This window comes from Saccopteryx bilineata, chromosome 1, assembly GCF_036850765.1.
Source record: "Saccopteryx bilineata isolate mSacBil1 chromosome 1, mSacBil1_pri_phased_curated, whole genome shotgun sequence".
In the NCBI taxonomy this organism is placed as follows: domain Eukaryota; kingdom Metazoa; phylum Chordata; class Mammalia; order Chiroptera; family Emballonuridae; genus Saccopteryx; species Saccopteryx bilineata.
In genome coordinates, this window is record NC_089490.1 from 136,930,200 (window position 1) to 136,943,951 (window position 13,752).

Below are 13,752 nucleotides of genomic sequence, written 5' to 3' on the forward strand. Positions count from 1 at the left end.
CACACTGTGTGCCCGCCTGCAGGCTGAAGTGTGTGAGGCAGCTGTTTGTGTGTGCCCAAGTGTAAAATCCACCCTTAGGGGTCCTGAAATAGAAGGGAGGGCAGCCAATAAGGCCAGGTGTCTTGGCTATGGGCCACCCAAGACACAGCAAGCCTGCACATCTGGAATAAAACACTCCCGCCCCCTCCCACTATGGCTCAGACAGCATCTGGCACAGGATACTGGCTGTAACACTTTCAGTTTATTGGCTGGGATGCCCTGGTGTGGCTGACCGCCACTAGGCCTGAGAGAGGCCCTGTCTTGCTACCTCCCCCTCCCCGTTCACCTCCCCACTGTGGCTCCTGTGGGACACATATGGAAACTCACACCCCAGGAAACAGTGGGAAGTAGGGGCTTAAAATAAAACCAAATGAGGCTGGGGAAGGGCTGGGACATGTATATTACAATTAGGATACACACCAGCCATACACAATCCAGCGCATAGAGATGGGCGGGAAAGGCAGTGGGGGGAGGGGTGTCTTGCCAACAGACCTCCTCCCCACCGGCCAGCCCCACAAAGGGATGGCCACTTCAAGTGTCTCAGTGAAAGCTCTGACTCCCTGGCCTTGGCCCCTTGCTCTGGAGAGGGCAAAGGAGGAAGGCATCTGGGGAAGGGGCTCACAAAGTAGTCCAAGTGCCCGCCTCCTGAGGACAGCCTCACCTGGACCTTCAGGGGCAGGAATGGGGTGCCTGCCTTCTGCCCACTCCCACTGTCTGGTCCAGGTGACCGAGGGCAGCAGGCCGCGCGTCCCTGCTGATGTGTAAGGGCAGTGGTCACTTCCTGCTGTGCAGTGTGTCCTGGAACTTGGTGCTGGTGTAGCGCAGGTGGAAGCCTTTTTTGGTGATGGTGTCATCAGAGTGGAATTTCACCAGGACAGAATCTCCCGCCGAGTACACCTCTTCCGGAGGCTGGGAAGAAGGGCGTGTGTGAGGATGAGGCCAGCGGCTGGGGCCACTGCTTCCCTCCCCAGGTCTCCTGCTCTAACGAAGGTAGGTAGCTCTGGGACCAGATCTTCCAACCCCTGCCTGGCGTTTAATGGGTTGCCTGAAGGAGGGGAAAAAGCAAGGGGCACAGAAGCTTTCTCAGCTTGTTTTAAGTCCAGAGTGAAGTTTCCATTCTCAACCCGCTCTGCCACTCACGAGCTAGTTGAGAAATGACGCAAGGTCCTGCCGTCCTGTACCTTGCTCCCCTCAAGTGCAAACAGTACCAAAGGCTGTTATGTGTTCTCCGTGCCTACAAGGGCGGGGGGTGCAGGGCACATGGCAGGAGGGCTGTGAAGGGTTCTACAAAAGAAGCAGGTTCTTTGAGTAGCAGCTGCCTTCGAGCTATCCCAGCTGTCCCTTGGAGAAGAATGGACAGCGGGGACCCTCGGGTCTGGACTCAGCCATTGTCAGCCCCTTCCCAGGCTCCTGTGAGCCCTTCCTCACCTCAGAGTGAGCGCCACCCATAAGGCATCAGCACACGGCTGCCCTGGCCCTCAAGGCATAGGAAGGATCATTCTTGAGAACCTTGGGGACATCTCCAGCTACCATGCCAGGAAGCCCTGATGGGACTGGGTCTTTTCCCTAAGTGCCCTCCTCACTGCCCCACCTCCTGTCCGCTCCGGTCTGGTAGACATCTCTGGAGGAAGCACCTGGGACACCCAAATGTACCAGATCAAGGGAGTTACAAAGGGCAAAGTGGGGGAGGGGTGCCAAAGTTTGGCTGCCAGGGGCTCTGGAGCTGCTGAGCAGGGCAGGCGAGGGGGCTGTGCGCGTGCTTCCTCCTCCACCTCCCCACCTTTCACCCGACCCAGCCCTTGCTGTTCAACAAGCTGATGCTCTGCTCCTAGGAGGAGATCTGCCACAATGCTGGGCCCAGCCTCTGCTACGAGTCTGGGGACTTCACACTTCCTGGGGCACTCAGGCAGCCTGGAGCACGGCCACGAGAGGCGAGGAGCAGGAAGGGATGGGAGGAGGGCACGTCCAGGTGTGCACATGAGTGTGAGTGCATGTGCAAAAGTGAATGTGTCTGTGTGGGAAGACAGCAGTCCCTGAAGAAAAACAAGATTTAAAGAAAAGGAAAAAAAAAGAAAAGAAAAGAAAAGAAGGGAATGGCTGGTTTGCTGAGTGGCAGAGCATTGGCCCAGTGTATAGAAGTCCCCGGTTCAATTCCTGGTCAGGGCACACAGGAGAAGGAACTATCTTCTTCTTCACCCATGCCGCTCTCCCTTCTCTCTCTCTATCTCTGTTTTCTCCTCCTGCAGCCATGGCTTGGTTGGAGCAAGTTGGCCCCAGGTGCTGAGGATGGCTCCATGGCTTAACCACAGCTGCTAAAATAGCTTGGTTGCTGAGCAACGGAGCAATGGCCCCAGATGGACAGAGCATCACCAGGTAGGGGGCTTTCCCAGTAGATCCCAGTTGGGGCATGTGCAGGAATCTTTCACTCTGCCACCTTGCTTCTCACTTAAGAAAAATAAAAATTAAAAAAGAAAAGAAAAGAAGAAGAAGCCATAAGCTCTGACTGGGAGGAAAATAGATCCACATTTGTGGTTTTCCTGCGGCCTTAGTTAAAACCCCATCAAGCATGCTCTTGCCCACTACCCCTGCAAGGACCAAGAAGCCATGGTTAGGGCCTACTTGGACAGCAGCATCAAAGGGGTGGTGACCATGGGCCTCTCACCAGGAAGAGAAGCTGGCTGTGGAGAGATGAGGGTGTTTTTACAGCTCAGCCAGAATGGCTGGTTAGGGCAACCTGGCTTAGGTGCTGGTCCTCGGTTCTAGCCCCACCTCTGAGCCCTGGTGAGCTGCCTTGGGACTGGAGCAAGCGAATGAGGTGGGGCAGAGGGAATTCCAGCCTCTTCCCCAGGTGCAAAGAACCCTAGAGGCCCAATGAAACTGGGGCTGGGCAGGCATGAGCCAGGGCAGGGCCCATCCCAGAGGCTGCAGGAAACTTTATTTTGCCCGAAAAGAATGGATTTCCTGGGTGGGGATGGCTGAGGGCAGGCGGGCCTCTGTGAGCAGCCACCCCCCAGGTCTCCTGGCTCCAGCCAAGGGCCAGGTATATGCTGTCACCTGCTGCACCAGCACCCCACGCCTGCACAGGCACTGGTCTGGCACTGGGTCTCTGAATTGGGGTGAAGAGGGGGGATCTGGGGGCCTCACCCCTGAGCCACAGTAGCGCCCCAGTCTGGGGGCTGTGCTGTCGTAGCCATCAAAGAGCTCCATGTAGTCGTAGCCACAGTCAGTCTCCTCTTCCACCTCGAAGGTCTGAAACACGAGCTCCACACCATAGCCTTCCTCTGCCACGATGACCCACTCGCAGTCCACTCCCCCGGGGTAGTTATTGTCGCCAAACTGGGCATGGGAGTAAAGATCCTTAGACTTCACCTCGGCTCGCACCTGGCCTCCACATTCTGCGGGGACAAGATGGGTCATTACTCCCTAAGTGTGGCCGCGGGCAGGACTGCACCTCACCACGCTGGTCTTCCGGGCTAGCTGGAGGGCCTGGGAGAGGCCACGTGGCTAGTGAGGGCTGGGTTTGGACCCGGCCCAGGACTTGGCCAAGAACGCATGCTCTGCTGCCCTGGCTTTAGACAGAGGCCCAAGGAGGCCGGGGACGCACAGGGTGGGGCAGCTCAGAGCAGAGGCACAGAGGAGGGCATGCTTGTCAAAAGGGGACCTTACTAATTTGTTCCAGTTGATGGCTGTCATGGAAGAATGTGGGCCTGTGCTGCCAGAGATTCCATTCTTTACTATATTTTAGCAAGAGAGGAAGGGAGAGAGAAAGAGAGACAGGAACGTTGATCTGTTGCTGTATGTGCCCTGAGCGAGGATCAAACCCGCAACCTCTGTGCTTCGGGACGACGCTCTAACCAACAGGTATCCGGTCTGGGCAGAGATTACATTCTTAACAGAGAAGACATATGAAATTTTATGCCAAAAACTCCTGATTTTTTAAATGTTGGCTCACATTTTTAAAAACATAGTGTGGGCCAAACACAGCAGGTCTGAGGGCCAGATGGAGCTCCAGGTCTCTTGTCTGTGGCTGTGTGCTGGGAGGCAGACAAGAGCACACAGGGCAGGGCCGTCAGGGCTCCTCCTGATGGCTTCTGGCCTCTAGGACACTTGGTGCTCACCCCTTCCTGGAAGGGCGGGGCAGGGCGGGGTGGGGGCGGGGTAGAGCCTAGAGCAGGGACTGAGTTGAAAGCAGAGGCTGTAAACACATCAGCTCTGGAGAGCCTCCAGCAGGTGGCAGGAGACCCACGAGGAGCCAGCAAAGTCCCTGCCGACACCCGGGGTCTGACAGCTGTCCGAGGCCTCCAAGGACCGGCGTCCAGCCTTGCTCTGCAGCCAAGTGTTCCCATTGCCCTGCTCTGGCCAAACCAAGGGATTTGCTAGCACCTTTATACACTCAGAGCTGTCCTGGGGCCATGGCTATACTTGGGCTCCTCCTCCTGTTGAAATGACCCAACCAGTCAAAACCAGAGCTAGGCCCTTATCATGTTTTCTCTCCTGTTGTATGTAGTTATCTGTACACGTCCTGTCTCACTCCTGGACTGTGGGGTGGGCGGAGTGAGGGGCTCGGCCCTGAAGCATAGCCATTTACCCTAATAGCTTTCTTGCATAGGACCACTGCTCAGTAAATGGTTGCTAGATAAAGGAACAAAAGAAAACAGAGTAAACCCCTCAAGGGCTAAGACCTTCCTCTGTTTTGTACGTTTTGTGACTCATACTTAGAACGCTGCCTCATACATGTTACGTCTTACTAAATTGGTATCGAATGAATAAAGAGTGAATTTGGGGGGCTGGAATGTGGGTGGGCAGATGCACAAAATGTCCAAGCACTGGGAACTCTTGAGATTCTCTCTCTGTCCCCAGATTCCACAGCCCCTGTTGTCACTGCCTTCTGAAGCATCACTTTTGCAGCCCCCAATCAAGACCTCCTCATCCTCGCCTGGGAGGCTCCCTCTCTGCCCGGCTTGGCACACGGTCTCTCCAGCCGGGCTCTAGGCTCAGTCCCTGTGTGCCTTCACAAGCTCCTTGTAATCCCCCACCCAAGCCGGGCCTGCCTTTGAGACCAGGATCAGCAGATGCTTCCAGGGCCCAGGTGGCAGGCGGCCTCACCTGTGGAGTGGGACGCCTGGAAGCCCTTCCTCTGGACGGAGTTGTCGGAGTAGAAATGCAGGAACATGCAGCTGCCTGTGGCCACCACCGGCTCGGGCTTCTTGCTCCCACAGAAGCGGCCCAGAACTGGGGCCTTGGCATCAGGTCCGTCGCACACCTCCAAGTGGTCATAAGCACACTCGGGCTGGGACTCGATGTCCATCTCTAGGAAGGTCTGGGGGGGACACGGGGAAGGAGAGTGAGTTAGGGATTTGGCGGGGGGCCAGTGGGTAGGCAGGTGGCCCCAAACCTAGGGTTTCTGGTCCCAGCTCACAGACTCCAGAGGGAGTGGTATGGCTGATGGAAGGCAGTGAGGGAGGGCCCGGGAATGGGGTGAGAGCAGGAACACCCCCATGTACACTGGGGAAGGGCCTCTGTTGAGACCAGACTGGGGTTCTCACAGAGTGGCAGCCCTGTGGGCTTGGCCAGGCCACCAACCTGCAGCATGCCCTGCTCCGGGCAGTGCCTCTGACTGACCCAGAGCCTTGGAGCTGACAGGAAATAGGTAATGGCCACACGGCCTGGGGCAGCAGGGGGCCTGTGGAGGCTGGAGGTGGGCACCTTACCAGCTTGACTCGATGCCCAGGGGTGCTTGAAATAGCCCAGGTGCACTCCTTCTTGCTGGGATATTTGTCAGGCCAGTTGGGGCTGGTGATGGTCCCGCTGGTGGATGTCACCTTGTGGTCACAGCCAGCTTGGGGAGGTGAGTCAGGGGAAGGGGATCATCAGGAACCCCAAAGCTTCAATGCCCTCCATGAAGGAAGAAAGCCACTCCCTTCTGCCTGCCTTCCTGTCTTCTCCCGTTTCCCATGGGAAAATTCACTGAATCCACATCACTCTTTCCCACCGTTACCCACACCCTGGGGAACCAACCTGCTTGCTTTCAAGCAAGGCCCCACCGGCAGCATCCATGAACACCCTCACGGGCACCTCGAGGTAAGCCCTGGACCTTTGAAGCCATCTGGCCTCACCTTCTCTGCCTTCTAAGATGTTGTCATCCTCTGATCTCCTGCCATGCCTCCACATTCAGAGTAGACTTTGACACTTGATTCAGTTGTCTCCGTCCCACTCCTGCTGCCCTCCTCGGTGACATCAACACACCTCAGATGGTCCACCCTGGTCTCTCAGTCCCTGCCCTCAGCTCTACTGGTTCTGGTCTCCATCCGCCTGAGGGGCACTGGCTCATGATCTCACCCTAGCCTTTGCCATCCCCACTGTTTCCTGATGCTATGATTACTTTGCCCTCTCTGTGGCCACCTCCCGGTCTTTCAGGGAGCTAGGTCCTCACCTTCCCGTCACTGCTTCAACTTTAGAGAGACCTCCATGGCCATGGTCCTTCCAGTTTCTCCCAATGTTCCCTGCTTGGTTGACTTAACTTGCTTCCCTATTCAGCTGGACGACCCAGCGCAGCCCCCCAACGGGTCCTCAGCACGCCGGCCTTCCGCTGCACCGTCTTGGAAAACCCCCTCCGCAGTGGGCCCCAGGCCACTGGATACTCCTGAATTTGTCTTCGCCAGCTCCATCTCACCTCCGCTGCAACAGCTCCAAACTGTCAGCCCTCTCCTCAACTCCTAGCTGACCACCTCACTTCCTGCCTCCTTGAGAAAGCCAGGGCCTCATATATGGACTTCAACTGCTCGACGCTCCCTGCAAACTCACCTTTCCCTGCCTCCACCTTCCCTCCTTTCCTGTCTCGGGAGGAGGTATTCCTCCTCTCTGGCAGGAATGGTTCTTCTGTGAGCTGCCCACCACCTGGGGACCCTGGTACCACGCATTGCCCGCCCTCCCTCCCTCTCTGACAGCCCATGTGGCTTCCTGGGCTGCATCTGCCGTGAATTTAGCTCTCCCATGGCCCTGCATTTGTCTCCGACTGCTGTCCAGCCTCTCTCCTTTTCTTCTCGGCCAACCTTCCAGAAAGCATGTATCACCACCTCCTCACTGCTTATGGCTCCTTGCTCTGCTGTGGTTTGCCTCCTGCCTCTGAAAAGCGTGGCCTCACAGACAAATGTAAAAGCCGCTGGCCATTAGTTGTGATCATCATCCAATCTCACAGGTCCCTCTAGAAGTGGGCAGCCAGTGTACTACTGGGCTGGGGGAGGGGCATGCGGGCCACACAGCTGGGCCTCTAGTCAGAGGCTCCCACGATGACTGCACAGCCGGGAGGGTCTGGAGAGGGGTGGCAGTTTGCAGGCTGCCCGGTGGTCCAGAGGCAGGTGGAGCTTCTGGTCCTCACTGTTTGAGCTATGAGCTGTCTCATTTCCGCTCTAGGATTTCCCATGTCCAGGGCATGGCCTGCCCCCCACCCTACCCTGGTCTTCCACACCACGAACACGTCCTTGCACACCAGCTAGGCGGCCACAGCCCTGCGCTGTACCTCTGCAGGCATTCGATCTGCAACTAGCCTGTCCCTGAGTAAGGAACCATGAGTGCTTCTGAAGTAAAGCAGAACCACTGTGTACAGGCCTCCGACCCAAGAAGTGGAAACCCTCTCCTGCTATTTTGTTGCTGTGGATGCTGAGGGTTCTTTAGCAAAACCCTCTTTTTCACAGAAGGTACAAAGATAAAAATGCAGCTTAGACAACATCAGAAGTAGGTCTCCTCTAGCTAAAAGAAGTGGGACTCTATCAGTTAGGAACTTCGTATTTGGCGAGCCTGAAGTGACCGGGTTGGAAGTCCCTGAGTGTCTGCTGGGTCCCTGCCAAGTGCTTCAGCTCTGTTTACTCCAGCCAGCAGCTTGTCTGTGCCTGGGCTGTCCACCTAATAACGGGGAAAAGCACCTGCCAGCCACTGGGCCACATCTCTGAAGCTCAGTACTCCGCAAAGTACAAAGTAGGTGCCAGTTTTTTTTTATCATCTCATGGGTGAGGAAACGAAGCTCAGAGAGATGAAGTGACTCACCCAGTGTCACACAGACATTCAGTGGCAGAGGTCCATCTGCTCTGTGCTGGGACAACAGTATGTACCTGGCAGGCACGGGCCACAATGGAATTAACACCTTGGAATAGGCCAGAGTTATATAGTGTCCAAAGGGGTATCAAATGCTATTAAGGAGGATATGAGAGTTGTTTTCAATTATCTGCAGGGCTTCAGTGTCCAGGAGGCAGCAGCCCTGTTGTGAGTGTCCCCAGGGTCAGTGGTGTGACCAACCACAGTGACGTGCATGGTTATGCTGGTGATGAGCCAGGCACTGCTCGGAGCCCTTCACAGTCCCATGCCCTTACAAGGTGGGTGCCATTCCCATTGACATGTCAGAAAGGTGCAGACTGAGCTATAGAGGGAGGAAGTCCATGGCTCAAGGGCACAGAGCTGGCGAGGGGGCAAGTCTGGGCCAGGCAGCCTGGCTCCAAGTCTGTGCTCTAACCGCTGCCTTGTCTTGCCTCTCTGCCAGGGAGAGGTCGAAATAAAGAGGAGTTGGACAAGGGTTTGAAGAAGCACTAACCACAAGAACAACCTAAGACGGAGCCAGGGGGTGGCTGTGAGCACCTCCTTTCCTGACACGCACAAGGAGAGCCCAGAGGTGCATGTGTCCCGGATGCTGCTGGGCTGGGGGGGTTGGTGCACCAGGCAGGAGGTGAAATGAGGCAACCTCAGGGGTCACTCAGTCTAAACACTGAAACCAGTGGATAGCCCCTCTGAACTTGAGTCTCCCACCCGTTGGTCCCCCAGGCCCACATGCGCGGGCAGTGGGGGGGTGCCCGTGGGCTCTGGAGAGAGAGGCACTGGCGTCACCTACCTTCCTTGCAGTCGTGTTTGTTGTCGTGGAGGACAAAGCCACTGCGACACTGACACTCATAGCTGCCGAAGGTGTTGATGCAGTCTTGCTGGCAGCCACCGTTGTCCTTGGAGCACTCGTCCTTGTCTGCAGGGGAGCAAACAAGGGCAGAGCCCAGGTCTGTGCAGGGCTGAGGTCTCAGTGGTCACCCCAGGCTGGGCTTCCTCCCCCCAGGATCCGGGTGGGGAGTGAGGCCAAGGCACTGATGGGGTTCAGCTGTGGGGAGAGAAAGTAGAAGTGGGGTGGAGGCAGGGATGAGTCTGGAGCTGACCAGCATGGGAGCCCTCTACCATTACCTGCTTACTGGACAGACGGACAAGTGGAAAAACAGAAACACGGACAAGCAGACTGCAAGAGAAAGGAGCAGGACGCAGGGGTCCCTCTTTTACTTCACAACAGGAAATGTCACAGACACCATCAAAATGGAAGGGGGTGGGGGTGGGGAGGTCCCCTGTCCACACAAGGGGGACATGGAAGAGGAGGAGAGCACCAGTTCTGTCCGGCCAGAGGGAGGTAGGCCGGAATGGCAGAGCGGAGGTGGGGTGAACGGCACGTAAGCCCCCATCCCATTTCGTCCAAAGTGAAGTTCCTGAGTAACAAAAGGTCCGGGAGGCCTGGCAGGCCTCACTGGGGGGTCCGGTTTCTTTTCTGTACTCGGAATTTGAGCTGGTGGGGTCGTCCCCGAGGGGGCTGCAGAGCCGGCCTCTTTTCTGAAACGAGAGAGAGAAGGAGAAAAGGGACCAAGGGGTGGGGGTGGGGGGCGGGGACCAGACAGGGACAGCAGTGAAAACCAGACCCAGGGCCTCGAGGCAGATGCACGGGGCAGGGCGGGAAGGCAGCAGGCATACACATGCAGCCAGTCTGCGCAGCCAGGTCACGGAGCAGCAGCAGGTGGGGGAACACAGCGACCAGGACAGATATACGGGGAGAAGGCCTGCAGGCAGGGTGCGAGGCCCATGCACTGGGGCAGAGATGGTCTCAAGCAGAGGGGCGCAGTCCATGGGAAGGGTGGGCCCTGGGGAGAGCTCTGCTCTCTTGCTCTGGCTGCTGCAGCGACACAGTGTGGTGGACACACACTGACACCCACACACAGGGTCCCCTCATGGCTGTACAGATGCTGACCCACAGGTTCATACCCAATGTGCACAGGATACACACACACCCTCACACAAACATACATGGGCAGAGACACCACATGCACACACATTATCAGCCATCCACCCACCTGTGTACACGGGTACACACAGATACACACTCAAGGGTACTCATACCAACAGCTGCTCATATTCGGGTAGGCCCGCATACGCATTCTCCCATGAACACACACATGTGCACTGGCACAGACAAGTACATGGTCACAGATACATATGTATGTCACAACTACATATTCTTGTCTGTCCACGGTCACCCTGGGGACTGTGCCTGGTGCAGAGGCAGGCATTCAGGGAGGACATGTGGGTCAGGTGTCACACACCCCACCTGACCATCTGTGTGTATGACAGGGGAACCTGGTCTGCATCAGGAGAGGGGCGCAGGGCTGGAGCACTGGCTCCCAGCACACCTGTTTCTCCAATCCATTCTCAGGTGGGCCAGACCCCTTGGGGTCTGCAGGAACCCAGGGCCGAGAGGTGGAGTCCCCAAGTCTCTTCCAAGGCTCCTTAGAACATCACACCCACAGGGCCCCCGACTGAGGGCCTGGAGAAGCTGGCTTTGCATCAGCCTACAGGAAGGAGTGATGAGGGGTGCCCTATGACCATCCTGGGGTGTCACTGAGGAACTCACCAAGACCAAGCTGGGAACTCACGGAGTGAGCAAAGATTGCCCTGAAATGTTCTGGCCACACCTTCCTCATATTTGTACCCCAAATACCTAGTACAGAGCCTGGCGGACAGTGGGGATAAAAAGCACTTGCCCGATGAATAAGCGAACGGCTGAATGAGTGAGAGGAAAGCGGATCCTGAGGAAGGCCTGCCCTAGCGTTCCGGAGTGGGGCCCTGGCACAATGGTATGGAGGGAGGCAGCCTCCCCTTGGAGCAGGGGGGCAGTCTGCAGGAGGGGCCGGCGCAGGGGGGTGGACACGGGCTCAGACAAGGAGATGGCACTCACCCTCCAGTGCCAAATGCCCCAGAAGGTGGCTGAGATCAGACTGAAGTCCTGCAGGCTCTTTCTTCTCCTTCTTGGCTTAGAGTCTCCTCGCTCGGTGTCCCAAAAGTCCAAAGAGCCCCCTTCCTGGGGGGGCCAGAGCAGGTGCCCCATGCCCTGAGGGCTGGACCTTGATGCCCACTGGTGAAGGTCCTCTGCAGATTTCTTTTGCAATGGGGCAATGTGTTTGTGTGTGTGTGTGTGTGTGTGTGGGCATGTGTGCAGGGCCGCGGGTAGGTGGGCACCAGGCCATGTTAGGGCAGGGCAGGAACCACGGGCAGAGAGTCCTGGGCTCTAGGCCTGACAGATGTGGTGTTGCTCCCCTTGCCCCACCAAGACTAGAGCAACAGAAGGGCAGGAAGAGACAAGAGTAAGCAGGTAATGGTTTCCCTGCAGGCCCACACCTGAGCAGATGTTACATCCCCTCAGCCCTCTGGTGAGCACCTCATAGGAGTTCCAGGTGAGTTCAGGGAAGGAGGTTTGCACTGCAAGGAGGAGGGTCTCCGCAAGCAAGGGGCAGGGGCTGTGGGCTCTTTAGCAAAGCGGGGTGGCATCCAGGTAAGGCAGGCAAGGGAAGAGGGTGGCCACAGTGGGGGCTAGAAGACGCAGGACCCTGGGCAGAAGAGGGGAGAAGGAAGGCAGCGTGGACAGGCCATGGGCCTCTTGCCTTCCTGCCACCCTGTGTCCGGCCCACCAGGTGTGCTGGGATGAGGCTCCCTGGGCTGTCCCCCCACTCCCTCACACTCGGTTCCATGTGGCTCCTGCCCTGCACTGCCTATGTCCCATGTCCTACTGCCTCAGGAAGACCACCAGCCACCTCCCAGCCTGACCCCAGGGGCAAGGATGCAGGGACTGATAAGATAGGAGAGGTCTCCTGGGACCAGTGGTGGGATTCAGCTGGTTTGCGCAGGTTTGTCAGAACCGATACAGAATTTTTGGTTGAGGTTAACATGGCACTTGTAAGCAGGGTTCTCTCTAAGGTGGGTACCTGGACAGCCACCCAATTTGGAAATCACAAATTTACATTCCTTACTCTTTTTTAACGTTCATTTATACAACAGCGTATCCTAAGCGCCCATAGTAATAATGTTCATTCCGTCCATAGGTGAAAAAAATTGCAAGTGAGGACGCCAATCAAGAAGCAATATGGAAATATCTTAAGTAACAGTTTTATTGTTTTCTTGTCAGGTACTATTAAAATTTTTTATTAATATTTTAAAACTCTTATAACCTAGTTTTGTGTACCTCTTTTATTGTTCTTATTTAAGTATTATATGCATGAAATAATAAACTACCTTTTGATATATCATTTTTTTATACTTAGAATGGTCCTTAGGGCAGAGAACCAGTTGTTAAATTATTTGAACCCCACCACTGCCTGGGACCCCTGCAGGTCAAGCACAGAGAGGCTGGGCAGGGGCTGCTGAGATGAGGCCATCAAGGGGAATCAACCCAAAGACAGCTCTCAATATACTAACTAAAGAATATATAAATAATGATAAATAAGTAAATACAATAATAATATATTAAATAATTTAAAATGAATAAGTAATAAATACCATAAATGCTGGTTGAACCTGAGTCCCCCACCTGCAAGCCGAGGGGAGCAGCAAGGCTCTGCTTGGTGTTGGGAGGGAGGGAGGCTCCTCCCCAGGTGTGAACCCATCTGGAGCCTGCAGGGTCTAATCAGCAATCTGGCCACAGCCAGATAATTGCTCCACTCAGTCCAATGCAAATGCCTTCTTACTCTCTGCATGCACCTGTTCTCTGGCCACACTGAGTGCCTGCATCCCAGGGCCTGCCCTCTCTCACACTCCTGACGCCTGGGCCACCCCTTCCCCTCATTTCTGCAGGTCTGTGTCCTGCTATGTCCCACCTGGCCTCAGGCCAGCCTCCACAGAGCCCTGAGGGCTCAGGAACAAGAGAGTTCATAGAGGAGGGGCTGGCCTGTGGGGAGAGCTAGTAGGGGAGCAGAAGACCCTGCTGTGGGCACCAGGGGGGCTGGGGAGTGCAGGGTGCATCGGCAGGAAGCAAGAGAGCAGCTCAGAGCTGAGGAGTTTTGGTTACCTGAGAAGAAGTGGGCCTTAAAGCCCTTCTTGGAGACCGTGTTATCAGACTTAAACTCCACACGCATGTTGTTGTACTGGGAGGTGATGACTTCAGGCTTCTCGGAGCCACAGAACTTGCCGTGCAGCTTGGAGTCGGCCGTGAGTCCACTGCGCACCTCCACGAAGTCGTACTTGCATACCTGCAGGGTAGTGCAACTCCAGGCCCACTTCTACCAGGAAGCCCCTCCTGACCACCCCCACCAGGGACGCTTCCTGTTCTTTGGGTCCTTTCACCTGCAGTTACCTGCTTTACCAAATCTAGCAATTCAAAATGGTGTCACTCCACTGCCATCAGGTAGATCCTCTTGTGTTCCCCACACAAAGCCAAAAGTCCTGTCCCTGGCTGGTTGGCTCAGTGGTAGAGCATTGGCCCAGCATGTGGAAGTCTCAGGTTCGATTCCCAGTCAGGGCACACAGGAGAAGCAACCATCTGCTTCTCCTCCCTCTTCCCTCTCTGTTTTTCTCTCTCTCCCCCTCCCACAGCCATGGTTCAAATGTTTTGAGCAAAGTTGGACCTGGGTGCTAAGGATGACTCTGTGGCCTCGA

General features: G+C 56.0%; 1 protein-coding gene across 2 annotated transcripts in view; it reads right to left on the reverse strand.

The window, feature by feature from the left end:
- Window positions 1-219: 219 nt before the first annotated feature.
- The window catches only part of BMP1 (bone morphogenetic protein 1), a 44,810-nt gene continuing 31,277 nt past the window's right edge, over window positions 220-13,752 (reverse strand). Inside the window, exons 15-20 of one of the 2 annotated variants that reach the window (XM_066267807.1) lie at window positions 13,166-13,346; window positions 8,918-9,043; window positions 5,751-5,878; window positions 5,146-5,359; window positions 3,184-3,434; window positions 220-948 (exon numbers count right to left, since the gene is read on the reverse strand). In XM_066267807.1, the coding sequence (XP_066123904.1) occupies window positions 814-948; window positions 3,184-3,434; window positions 5,146-5,359; window positions 5,751-5,878; window positions 8,918-9,043; window positions 13,166-13,346 (1,035 nt within the window). In that variant the 3' untranslated portion in view covers window positions 220-813. The other variant, XM_066267817.1, reaches the window with a different exon arrangement.